At 40.9% G+C, this 13,491-nt stretch overlaps 2 protein-coding genes across 7 annotated transcripts in view; one reads left to right on the forward strand and one right to left on the reverse strand.

The window, feature by feature from the left end:
- Positions 1 to 13,491, forward strand: part of LOC115257156 (uncharacterized) — a 771,557-nt gene that overhangs the window by 543,466 nt on the left and 214,600 nt on the right. For all 6 annotated transcript variants that reach the window (XR_009996344.1, XM_062846034.1, XM_062846035.1 and 3 more), the window contains one exon: positions 8,593 to 8,703. Coding sequence is in view for 5 of the 6 variants with exons in the window: in XM_062846034.1 (XP_062702018.1) it covers positions 8,593 to 8,703 (111 nt within the window). In the remaining variant the exon portion in view is untranslated. The remainder of the gene's footprint in view (positions 1 to 8,592; positions 8,704 to 13,491) is intronic.
- LOC115256226 (pheromone-binding protein-related protein 6-like) lies at positions 8,065 to 9,704 on the reverse strand. Its single transcript, XM_029854486.2, has 2 exons — positions 9,154 to 9,704; positions 8,065 to 9,074 (listed from the first exon to the last, which is right to left on the reverse strand). Exons 1-2 carry the CDS (start codon positions 9,592 to 9,594, stop codon positions 9,057 to 9,059), a joined length of 459 nt encoding a protein of 152 aa, XP_029710346.1. The 5' UTR covers positions 9,595 to 9,704; the 3' UTR covers positions 8,065 to 9,056.

Raw genomic sequence — 13,491 nt, forward strand, 5'->3', positions numbered from 1 at the left:
CAAAAAGTTCCATTCGGGAATCGAACTTCGATCCTCAGAGTGTCAGTTTTCTAACTTGCTCTCTCGGCTGACTCACCACGTTGAAGAGTTGGCAGTCGAAGATGAACAAGTTCTACCATAAACGAACTTGCCAGTTTGGCTGTCGTCACTGCTGGCGTGTAGGTATGTAGGGTCAAGTGGGGTAAAATGCCATTTTTCAAACTTTCATCGTTTTCAATGATAATTAGCCTCACTTGTTAGGCTTTCAAGGTGGCAACAGCAACTAGACAATATTTGCTCGATACTTCAGCAAAAATATTCACTAAACTAACGCATTTTCATCGATTTATAGCGATTTCAAAAACTGGTTCGTAAAACGGAAGTGGTGCAAAAAGGCCATCTGCCATGGGGTAAGATGCCACTTCATGAAATCGTTCAAAAATTACGTCCATCATTTTTCGGACATGTCTGACTCCCTTTGCTCCTCTGGTCCGCTATTTTCGTATGCTCAATACATGGAGTGTCACTCCTCTCCCCGCTGAACGATGGTCGTCATATTTGAATGACCCCTAACATGAAAATCGTAGACATCAACAACCATGCGCCTCCATGTGTGTCTCAATCTGCTTGGAAACACTTGGCTGGTAATAAAATCACCAGAAAACCTTAATTGCAAGTACGAAAAACCGGAAGTTGATAGTTTTCATTGGGAAATCGAAAGATTTTCCATTGGTATGGCGGCCTAGCTTCTAGAAGAATGTTTTATGTAAACATATCTTGACACCATTCACCGATAGTTATGGTCAAATCACATCGAGGAATGATTTTATGAGTTGGGCCATTTTACCCCATCTTGGCATTTTGGGCTCTGTTCCCCTATGTACTGAGACAGCCGTCATTGCAGCCAAGCAGACAAAGCCTCCTTCTGATTGACTGAGCGTGGCTGTTTTCGTTTACCACTGCATCGGCTGATGGCAACGGATTGTCATTTCCAAGTATGTGGCTCAACTCGGTGTTAAATTTATGAACGGTTTTCATGCTGTTTCACCTTCGTTATGAACAAGTTTCCAATGCAGTCTGCAGTCTTCATCTGATTTTGTAAGGCGCTGTTTGACAGTTCAACATCAGTTATCATTATGTTTCTGTAACATATCGCGTAAATTTACAGCATAAAGAACTAAATTATCAGTACTGTGATTTAAAATTATGACTGGAAGAACTCAAACAATATAAACTTAATACGTACGTCACAAAAAGTGTAAACATGTGGCACATTTATGTTTATGTCAAAGCTTTGTCAGGCAGTTCGATCAATTGTGTCACTATTAAAATTGAGATTTTTTTAGTGTGCACCGTTAAGTTCAACGAAAAATAACGTAGAACATCTTGCCAACGAACAACCTTCTGTTGTCATGCAAAATAGAAGCCTGCAGTTGTATATCTCAAATATTGCGAATGACGTCACGGAAGATGAAATAGGGTCTATGGTGTGTGAAGCACTAGGAGCCGAACAGGTTTTGAACGTGAAATGTTTAGTGTCACCCTGGAAAGATATTTCAACGTTGGATTAAGTGTCATTCAAAGTCGTCGTTGGTGCACAATATCGGAAAGCTGCCTTTGCTGCGTCGAACTGGCCAACCGGTGTACGAATTCGAGAGTTTCGTGACCGCTACTATTCAGTGTGGAGACCAAACCGAACAACTCAGCTACCAGAATAATTTTTTCAACAGCCTCATTTTTTCTCGTTATTTTGATTCGTGAAAATTGGTAAAATAGCATACATGTATTTGTTTTTGTTTTAATTTTTAATTTTTAAGTGTTAGTCTGTGCGACTAAGTCGAAGGCGAAATAAATAAAGAAAGTAGAGCTGACACCGTTTCGGGTTAGTCCGGTACTGCAGGTTTAACTCCTTGAGGTATTCATTCCGCCACCGGTGCCAAAGGAGCTGGGAATACTTCTGGAGCGTTTGGTATTGGCTGAGGCGGTTGAACGGGACACTTCGGCTGTCCGTTTCGGGGAGAGGACGAATCTTCACCAAGAAATGCGCTGGGGTGAGAGCACCATGATCATTTGGGTCACTTGAAAGAGGTACAGTGGACGCGAGTTCATGCACCCCTCAATTTAGATGAGTACCGTGGAAAGTTCCCCAAATGACAATAGAGAAGAACCGAGTTGACGCACAAGGTGCATTTTAACGAACTTTACAGCAGCCTTCCACAGACCACCGAAATTGGGAGCGCGAGGAGGTATCAGGTGCCACTGAATGCTGTCTTCTGCGAGTTGCTTGGAGATCTTATCGTTCTCGGGATCTGGTTGAAGCATAGCGTAGACAGCGTGCAATTCGTTCTTCGCCCCAATGAAGTTTGTGCCGTTATCCGAGTACAGGTGCTGCGGCTTATTCCTCCTTCACACGAAACGGTCAAGGGCCATCAGGAATGCTGACGTGCTCAGGTCGCTCACGAGCTCCAAATGAACCGCCTTGGTGCTCAAACAAACGAATATGCAAATGTAGGATTTGCGGGAAGCGGCTTTACGATGAGTTGGCTTGAGGAAGATAGGACCGCAATAATCTACACCAGTGCAAGCGAAAGCTTCGTTGGCGGTCACTCGGGCGATCGGTAACTGGATGGGTTGCTGGATGGGTTGAGGGTTAGCTCTGCTGCATCTGTAGCACTTTCGTATGGCACTACGAACTGCCTTTCGGCCATTTAGTGGCCAGAATTCGTCGCGAACGACCGACAAGGTCATCGAAATGCCTCCATGAACGAGTTTGCGGTGGTGATGCTTCAACGACAGTTGCGTGAAGGGGTGGAAACCAGGAATGACGATTTGGTGTTTCACACTGTAGGGTACGTCGGACAGCCGTAACCGGCCACCAACGCGGATCACGCCGTCTGCGTCGATCAACGGGCTTAGCAGACGGAGTGTGGATTTGCTAGACACCATCTGTTCTTTCTTCAACCGTTGCAAGTCTCACTTTGCACAAGCTTTACGAGGGCTAATTTGGCATTTTGCAATTCGACGACGGAGAGGACTGTGCTGGAAACTTTCGGCTTTCGGTTACGGGCATTGTTGCAGAAACGAAAGCAGTATCCAACAGCGGAAACAAGGGTTTGAAAAGACAAGAATCTCTCGAACAACGGGTTCGGCGAAATTAATTGGGTGGTCAAAATTGAAGGCTTCTTCGCCTCCAGCTCTTCGATGGTAAACTTGCTCTCCAGAGCAGGTTGAATAGGCTACTTCGACTTTTCATCACGCAAAAATTTGGGGCCACGCTTCTAAAGATCACTGCTGACCAAATCATTTGCGGACATTCCTCGTGAGATCATATCCGCAAGGTTCGTAAGGACGTGGTCAGCGCCGTTCCCTCTCTCCTCTCCTCTTCTTGGCGTAACGTCCTCACTGGGACAAAGCCTGCTTCTCAGCTTAGTGTTCTATGAGCACTTCCACAGTTTTTAACTGAGAGCTTCCTCAGCGCCGTTATTGACCCAATAAAATTTGAGCTTTCGAAACGTGTACATTGAGGATGGTGGCAAATCCCAAGCCCCAAGTCTATTGGTTCTCTGTGCAATTTCGCTAGCTCAAGTCAATCACGGATTAGCAACTACGAAGTGTACGGTCACGGTCACCAATGCTCATGCACATACTCATGTTGCACCAATTTTTCGTCCCATACAAAATGTATATGGATTCAAATTCAACCCAATTTTCACCGATTTATTTATAACAACTTATAACACCTAAATACATTTCCTAACAGCAAATTTAGTGCATTTCTCGTGCTTGGTATTATACGGGCGTATCTACAATGATCGATTTCTCTTCATCGATTATCTCTTTGGTTAATAACTTGGCCTGCAAATAGTTTTCGGTTCTATTCATTGTTTTACTTAGATAATACTTCTAGCTGTCCTTCACGGAAATGTACCGAGGGATCATTCAAATATTGGTCGTATTTCACGGAATAATCCAAAGAGAAAATCGTTAAGAGAAATCGATCATTGTAGATACGCCCGTTTGATACTAAACGCGATATTTTGCATTTTTAATGCACAAATTGCGATGTCTTTAAGTTTAAATTAAAATATTACAATATTTACTCAATTATTACGGTTTATTTGCCAATGTGTTCAAAAAGTAGTAGTATTCGACATGCAACCGATCTAGAAAGCTAGTTGAGACTCTTCTTTTTCGGAAGCTGCCAGACTTTTTGTGGGAATTTGTGGGAAACCAAGATAGAATAATTTTAGTGCATGCGTTAATTTTACAATGTTTTACGCTGTGCTTCAAGAACCATCCACACTAAGATAGACTTTTGCCAATACGACGCAATCTCTTTATGGCTTGTGAAACAATACACATAGCAACAAACTACTATTATTCTGTAAGGATTCGTTTCAGGTAAGACTGTGATTGTAGGCCTTTAAATCAATACAACACACTTACTCAAAGTGCAAAATTTTGGTACATCAATTGGTGTGGTCAATTATGATTTTTAATAAGCTCAATTTATGTATAAATGGATAAGTTTTTGGTGAAAAAAATCGCTGCTCAGGTGTTTCAGATGTCCGGCATTTGGCCGAATGCCGCTAGGCCGAATTATGTTCAAAATAATTCAGAGACCCCTTTTCACATTCTTTTTTATAATTTTTATTTCTGTGTATCCACATTCTAGCTGCCAATATGTTCATCATTATTTTTTCCTTCTTTCTTCCTCCAATCATTCATTATTCTTTCTAGTTTTACAATTCAGGGATTAATTGGCGTTGAAACTGTCAATATTTTATCAGAGATTTTTCCTCCTTTTAATCATAGGCGAATATTTTGAGTTATACTGACGTGGAGAACAGTGCCACGATCGTTTCTTCTTCAGCCAAACGGCGTTCGGTCAAATGACGTTCGTCCAAATGGCGTTCGGCCAAGCGGCAACCAGGCAAATGGCACTCGGCCAAATTACTCGGAGCCAGTATTTCAAGAATAAACAAATTGTTTTCGCTCTTCGTACACATGTACAATTGGGAAGGATATATTTGCGATTAGGGGAAAGATTTGATTTTCCTTATAATATTTAGAATGCCGTGTCATTGATTGGCTCGGTAGCTAAGTCGGTAAAACACTAGTGTAGCATATAAGGATCGTATGTTGAAATCTCACTTGAGCTGTGGATTCGTTCCTTATTTCACACCCTAATAATGTATTCATCTGTACATATGTATGTACGTTGAGTTAATTTAAAATTCTAGTTGATCACACGGATTGCACATTGAGTAAGTCTGTGGTATTGATTTATTTATTTGACATTTATATCTGAAACAAACCCTTCCAGAATGAAAGTCGTTTGTTGTTATGTATATTGTTTCGCAAGCCATAAAGTCATTGCGTCTTAATGTCAAGAGTGGATGATTATTGAAGCACAGCGTGAAATATTGTAAAATTAAAGCAAACACCAAAATCACTCTAACTTGCTCTCCCGCAAATTCCCGCAAAAAAGTCTGGTAGCATTCGAAAAAGAAGAGTCTAAACTAGCATCCTAGACCGGTTGCATGTCGAATACGGTCGAATACTCCTACTTTTTGAACACATTGGCAAATTAAACGTAAAATTTGGGTAAATATTGTAATTTTTTTTTAACTTAAAAGCAGAGATGTCCATATCCTCAGTGTGGGAAAGAGAAATAGAAAATACACCACTCACGCTCTGCATCTGAACAGGAGCCCTTCTCTTATATGTGGATCCACCACTGCGATTCGGATGCGCGCAAGCTTGGTGGGTAGAAATAAATCTCTTAGCTCCCTGAGCACTAGGCCACACAACAGTGCGGCGAGAGCGATTTCAAATTCTCTTCGGTGAAAGTGTAAAAAATCACCCGGGTGCGCGCTCCAGTGAGGTTTTTGCGCCAGAGTGCGCGCTGCGGTGAAACGCCGGAGAGTTCTCGCCCCGGCGACACCATGGTGATAATTCGGTGACTGCTGGGTGAAAACACGGGAGAGCGCCGGAGAGCGATGCGCGCGAAAGAGTGAGCCACACTCGATCCACGGCGGACGAGCAAGAGCACGCACTAGCGCTTGGTCTACCTACCACCCAAAACAAGAGAAACTGGCTTCTTGGTGTGGTGAAAAATGTTCCTATCCCCAGTGTGGTCGATAAACTGACGCCGCAGTGAATCGCTACGGTGAAATGCCATCTCTGCTTAAAAGCATCGCAATTTGTGCATCAAATATGCAAAATATACTAAATTTACTTTTAGGAAATGTATGCGTTATATTTTTTGGGCACATTTTTCACCACAAATCACATTTTTCGTAATATTGGTTATAATCGAGAATTTTCGCTTATAAGAAGTTTCTCCATACAAAAAACGATACAATTTTGTTACAAATCGAAAAAAAATCAGTCGGTATATATTCAAACATAGCCCAAACAATCTTACAAATATGGAAATTGATTGATCTTAGAAAAATAACTTTTTTGAATTTTGTCGCGAAATTTTGATTTCTGGCCCATAGTGCATTGATCAGAGTTTTCGATCTTTCTAGAATAATTATCTTGTCAAAGCAAACGTTACATGTTTTATATTTTTGAAATAAGTACTGGCCCTCTAAGTATGTGTTAAGATATACTAAAAAGTATTGTAAAATTTTAAAACATGTTTAAATAGACTTTTTAATCTCATTTTTGATTTTGTTGATTTGGGGTAACATTGATCATGTCAGTGATCAATGTTTGCTTGTGTTGAAAATACCCTTACTTACTAAATTCAGGGTCGCTGATTTCGAATATGTTGTCCAAACTGTAACAGGTTATGTACTTTTTGAGTTATTTTAGGATTAAAATCCTCCAAACCGGGAATAACGCCTAACGGTAGGCAATGGCTTAAGGAACTGACAGCCTTTTTTTAATAAATCATATATTTCATTGAAAAATAGCATTTTCATTAAAAAAATCGATTATCAAATCCAACACTCGGATATCATATTGAAGTAATACAGTGATTTCGGAACTCATATTGTATCTAGTATTCACGCCAAGCATGAATGTTTGACAATGTATCTCGAAACACAGTTATGAAAAAATCGATTTATTTCAATGTTTATTAAATTCAATTTTCATGGATTGCATGTCATTTAATAGCTAAATGATAGCAGATTACGATATACCATTCGATAGCAGAAACTGATTCAATGTAAAATGCTTGTTTGAGCATTTCATGAGGTCGGTCAAGCAGATCAATGTTACCCCGCTGATCAATGATACCCCGTTTTACGGTATTCAGCATTAGCGTGGTGCTGGCGGTGGTGGATAACCGCACGACTGTCGGAAGGTGAATGAGCACTAAATGTGTTTGTTCTCAATGCTTGACCTTTTCTAATGTTATTTCTTTTCCAAGATACAGGTTGTTTGTACGAACTCTAAAGGTACAACTCAATTTTTCATGCTGTGGACAGAAAATATCTACTAAGTCAGTTAAATCAAAATTAATGTTATACTTTGGAACAGGCAGAAAAAATGAAATACCAAATAAAAAACCACGTGGTTTGGTCGCAACCCCCCACCCCCCTCCGTGGCTTTTCGTGGTCTTTTGCCAGACCACCCAAGTGGCCACGTGGTTTATGGATGGCCCCTAATTTAAAATATAACAATTTTATTGAAAAAAATTGGCCGACACTTGAAGTGACGAACTTTGCAGTTCTTGTTGAGTAAATACATGAAGGATGGTTTTAAACAAACAGATATATTTACTGCATTTTTTCAAAGAAAAACAAGGAACAAGCTCACCGATCATCAATCATTCATTCGAGCACCCGTCGACCTATCGCTAAAACGATACAATCGCACGGCACTATTTTTCGATACTCGCATGCACAGCAAAGAACAACAAAATACTGACCACTAAACACACCACCTCATCTATTATTTTGATTTTCACGTAAGACAATAGCAAACACGATTGATTATGCTGAGATACTCACCCCTTACAGGAGCGATGCATGCACAGTAAAGAACAACACAACACAATACTCGAAAAATTGGTGCAAAACCTTAAGCGCCATTCACTCGAAAGTAGGATTATGTCACTTACACCACTTTACTTCTAATCCCCTCAGATAAAACACTTCTGAGCAGATTCTGTTTTATTAAAAGATTTCTTTAGATGTTATACGCTATTGAAACACATCCTACCAATTTTGTCATTTAACGTATACACAGCTTTCAAGCCATGATTATTAATCTTATAATGGGTGAAAACATTGGTTTGTTGTATTCCAGTACTATTTGTTTACCCGTAAGCTAGCCCGTATGCGTATTTGTCGAACTAAAATTTAAGCGAAAACAACTTTTTTAGTTCAAAATATGTATGAAAGCATACGATTTTCTATAACACTCCGTCTTATTTTCCTACAAAATGTAATAAATGAGCTTCTTGCAACACGTTTTTCTAAGTTAAACCGATTTTGATCTGCTGCCGGTTGGAAGTGTACCAATTCGAAAGTGCGCAGGTTTTACAGACATTTCGGCCAGTCTATATTTGTTTTTTTTTTTTTTTTTTGAGAATCAAGATCGCCACGTTTTTGTCGTTGTATTAACTGTTATTTCCACATTTTGGTCTTCCAGTTCCTCCTCATCAAATATTGGTTTACGATGCATCTGGTCGAGACGTTGCTGGAGCGATAGGCCCTCTCCAAGAGGACGAAAATCTGATACTGACTTGTGAAGTCAGAGGAGGTAAGTTCATCTGATTAGTGTTCCATTGAAACTCTCAAACTGCAAATTCTTCCTCTAAAACAACACTCGCTTCCTACTGCTCCGTTTATGATAAAAAAGTTGACTTCATGTTTTACTAACTTTCATGGGATAAGAGAATACTTGGAACGAAACCAGCAAAGCAAGCTTGCCGGAAATTTGTACAAATTGTACTATGTACTTACTTGAAACTATATCCAATGAATAACTTTTTGAAATATGTTGATACACTTCTTTTGTGAATATGGCAAATGTATTACAAACATTTATTCTGTCTTAAAACTAAAAAATTACGCCCTGTTTGTTTATTCGCTTTATTTTTGATAATTTATTATTTAGAACAAATAGTAGTGCTGTGAAGAGAAGGAAAAAGTTCATCGTATTATTGATCTGAAAAAAACTTAACTTGTTAACAAATAGAAATTCATTTACCTCTGGCGCCATCTGTTTCCAACATTTATGATGCGAAAACGCCCGCTCACACAGATTGGCACCTTGAATTGCATCACGGCACTTGTTGTTAACTATTAACGCAACTGAGTTCAGTTCCCTTGGAACTTTGTGATAAACCTCAATCATGTCAACTTCGCCATCCGGTTTGGTTGCACCAAACTTGCGGAACATACAATCCATGTAGCATTTGAGTTTCTCGTCATCCTCGAATATTTCCGGTCCGTTGAACCGAGCTATGGACTCCTCACTGACGCCGGTTTCGGCTACACATTCTCTGTGCTGACTGGCCGTCATTTCGATACCCACAGAACGGGAAAATTCTTCAGCTTTTTGTGGGGCTGCACCAACCGGCGAAGGCTGGATCCAGCAGCAGTTTAGTGCCATCAGTATCCAGAAGCAGTGCAGGTACGGTCGAACCATTTTTTTTTTCTAATTAGCAACTTGGACACGGTTATACTGCACTGATCCCCATGCCAACCTAGCTGTTTTATGCTGGTCTTGCTATTCAGGTAGATCATGGAATCTGTTGGCATCGCAAAAGTCATTCAAAGCATAAAACGGATGGGCACACCAAATAGGCCACTCCACGATAACATGGCGAGTGCCAGTAAACATGTTAATTACTAGCTTTCATGGGCAAATTACCAATTGCGTTTCGTGGCCTTTAATGAACGTCAATCACTTTGTAATGAAAATGAGCAATGGAAATGATTCGGCACAACTATATAGACAGACACATGACAGAAGCAGTGAAGGTTCGTTATAATGTCATTTATAATTAATCAGCAAGATTTGTAATTAGTGGTTCGCAAACAAAACCACGATTCTTCTACAAGCATTAAACCGAAGATGTAAGTTGCGTAAGCATTTAGCTTTTCCCTACCATGTTATTCATATTACGCGCTTCCCGAAGGTGTGATAAACGTCGGAGAAAAAACTTCTGAACGGTATTTACTCTGCGTAACGTAAATTGGTCTGAAAAGTTAAATTGCATTTAGATTAGTTATGATAAACTGAACAAGCTTTGATAAGCAACGCAACGCCCCCTGCGGAAAGAGTATTCCCCTAAGTACAGAGAAGGAAGCCGAAAGATAGAAAAGTTATTTGCAAAGTTTCGAACATAAATAGGCTCTTTTTTGAGCGGCAAATGTCGTTTTTATTTTCTCAGCTCCCGCGAGTATCGGATAATGCTCCCGAGCGTAGATTTCGATACTTGGAATTTGGCGCGAAAATAATGCGAGTTCAATGTTCGTTTCCTTAATAGGGAAAATTTGCTGGAAACGAGCCAACAACGACCAAACACTTGGCGGTATTAATAGCTAATTTATAGGATTTTTTTTCATCCAGTTGTCTCCTGGCCGAATGGCGGCACTCATAAAATTTCGCTTGCGGAAGTCATCAGCTGCAACTGACTCACAACCGGAGGCATAAATATTAGCTTTAACAATGTTCAGTGCATCGGTTCCTGTGAACCATGCCGCCATATCGATGCACGCTGCCCTGTGTGTAGGGAAGAAGACAGAAGAGTTTGAAGCACAAAACCAGCCTGCCGGCCCACATAAACTTAGTGCAGTCCAGACTCTGCTGCAGCCGACTGGCATCTGCCAGTATGATAGGACGTATGATAGGACAGAGGTATTCCACAAAGTGCATTATGAGTTCGGATGCCTTACTGCTTCTGCATGGAGAATGGAACCGCATAGATTATCCGGAGACCGATAAGCCTTCCAATGGATAGCGGTAATTCCCAGCTTTCGTAAATGGTTATGGATACATTTTGACTATTTACCACCATCTGGCCATTTGTGTGAAGCGTGTGTTACCGCTAATTGCGGATCCGATTGAAACTGCTGTTGCAACTTGATAATGCTGTGGAGCAAACCTCGTAAAAACCAGGTGTTTTGTGATTCTATTAAATGCACGAGAAATGTGTTTGTTTTCTATTTTACTTGAGATATATGCATATCAAAACCAATAGCTAATTCATATAGTACACTACACTATGCAACAAAAAAAAAGCCGAATTGTTACCGAATCTTGAAGCTGTGGACATCGTGACTTGCTCTTTCAGGTATAGTTCTAGCACATTGCCAGCTTCTTTAGCAGGCTTTATCACTCCTTACCCTATGTCCTCGGTAAGGTAACTACTGCATAGTAGAGAATTCCCCTCCTCTTACGCTGGAAATCTAACTTTCTTTGTAATCTTTGGAACTGACAAAACATTGTCTATGGTCGACCTCCCCTTTTAAAAGCCGAGAGGCCATCTACACCCTTCCTCGTTGTATCGAGCTATCATATTTGTCGAGCTATCATATTTGTATGACGACGGATCTCCGGGTGGTTTACTTATCTTTGGCAACAATACCATGTATTGCTACTTCAAAACCTCTGCGAAGACACCATCATCCAGGTGTTGCTGCATTGTAGATCCGAACATCCCAGGAGCCTCTGCAATAGCTACTTACCGACCTTAAAGGCCGGATACGGACGTCCACCACAGATTGCTGAACAAAGGCACCCTGTGTCCCTGTCGGGCCCTTCCATAGTCTAAAAGCTGCGCTGCGGTACAATAGGTAATCACTCCCAATGCCTAGAACTATTTTCGCAGTGCCGTGACAAGCTCTTCTGCGTTCGTGATCTCGTCCAGGTTTTTTACGTTTGGGGTCGCTTTCGCGGTGAAAGCCCTCATCTCGACACGCTCACCAATGACATTTTTTACTGAACATTCGAAGGCGGCGCCCGCCCTTGCGAGTTGTGTCGCGCTTGAGCTCCATCATCATTTCACCGAATAAATGCTACGTTTGTCTGCTCCAAGATCCACACGCTTGGCATTACTCCTCATCGCCTTCAACTCCTTCACACGCTTGGTATATATCCTCCTATCTTTCCTTGGCTTGGTGCTCCGTATCAAAGTGTGTAACAACTACGAAGTGTATAGGTATCACAATACTCATTAATAACTCACTCCTTCTTCATATTACCTATTTGAACAACATATTAAAACATGTTTATGTTCAGTACTGTCTGTTTTCTATAACTAAACAAATCATAAAATTAATTGAATGTACTACCTTCTCCAGCATTACTATTAATCTCTGGCACCAATAGACTCGATTATCAAACACTTTTCTGCTCTTTGTTATGGTCATTGACCGAACTTTTACCAACTTCCTCTCCAAAGTAACACTAACGAGACCGCAAACATTTCCCCATGGCAGTATTAAACCATTGTAGCCTTCAGAAACTTCAAAATCATTGCTTCAGCAAATCGCAAGGCCAAAAGTGTCGTTCTGCAATTTTGGAACTATTTTGTACTTCACCGGGTGAAATTACCAACGGAGTAGCATTTCTGGCTGGCTCAAACTTTGGCGAAATATCTCAGACTGGATTGTTCGTTAAAACGGAAACCGGAAGCAGGGAAGGGGCTAAACTTTTTCAACTCTGCACTATCGCATTTTCCTAGACCGGCACAATGTCTATGCTGTTGACCAGGAACTTTTCACCGTAGTTTGCAATTGCCCCATCGCATCGCATCGGAGGCGGCAGCGGGCGCTGTCTTCTCACTACTGAGGGCTTCCGTAGTAATGAAGGTTGAAATTGATGTTTTCAAGTACACCTTACGTTTACAGCATACGGTTTCCCTACACACTTAACGATGCAGCCAACCTTGTTCCAGTCCGCTACACTTGGGTATGTTATATGCTGTTAGGAAAAGCCGCAACCAACTTTATGATGCACTCTAAACTTTTCCTTTTCTCAGCACGTATGTATGTATGTTGTATGTCTGTATTGCTGCCGTCATCCTACGCTTATCGAGCATGTGTTTGCTCTAGTGCTTTTCGTCGGGTATTAAAGCAGAGGAAATTGTTTCGTTTCTATATTATTCCACTAAATGGGCCCCCACATTGTTTTGTAACATCGCAATACAGAATCTTACTCCTCGTAACGATTGCGGTTCGGTTGGGGGTAGCAGGCATCGTCATGTGGAACCCCCGAAGGAAACTGGACGTTTTTTGCTTTCTTTAGTGCTTTTCCCATACTGGATACTGACTGTGCTGCAGCAAACTGTAATAAAGGTAGAAATCCCAAAAGCAAACACGAAGCGCAGAACAAACGAGGTAACAACATAATTTTTCTCAAACAAGCAAGAAAGCAGCAGAAACTTTCCTTCCCTGTAATCGAGTGGTGAGTTGAGCAAACAGGAATTCTATCTCTTGAGCTGGGATTGATTCAATCTTGCATGGTTATTTTATGGGCATGCAGTTCGAACTTCGTGGTAAAAATAAAGCGAAATAGTATAAAATGGGCCTTTGGAAT

The sequence above is a fragment of the Aedes albopictus genome, chromosome 1 (genome assembly GCF_035046485.1).
Source record: "Aedes albopictus strain Foshan chromosome 1, AalbF5, whole genome shotgun sequence".
NCBI classification, from domain to species: Eukaryota; Metazoa; Arthropoda; class Insecta; order Diptera; family Culicidae; genus Aedes; species Aedes albopictus.

Excerpts from the sequence above, each read along its gene's own strand:
- LOC115256226 (XM_029854486.2), bottom strand. The coding sequence starts at position 9,594 with ATGGTTCGACCGTACCTGCACTGCTTCTGGATACTGATGGCACTAAAC.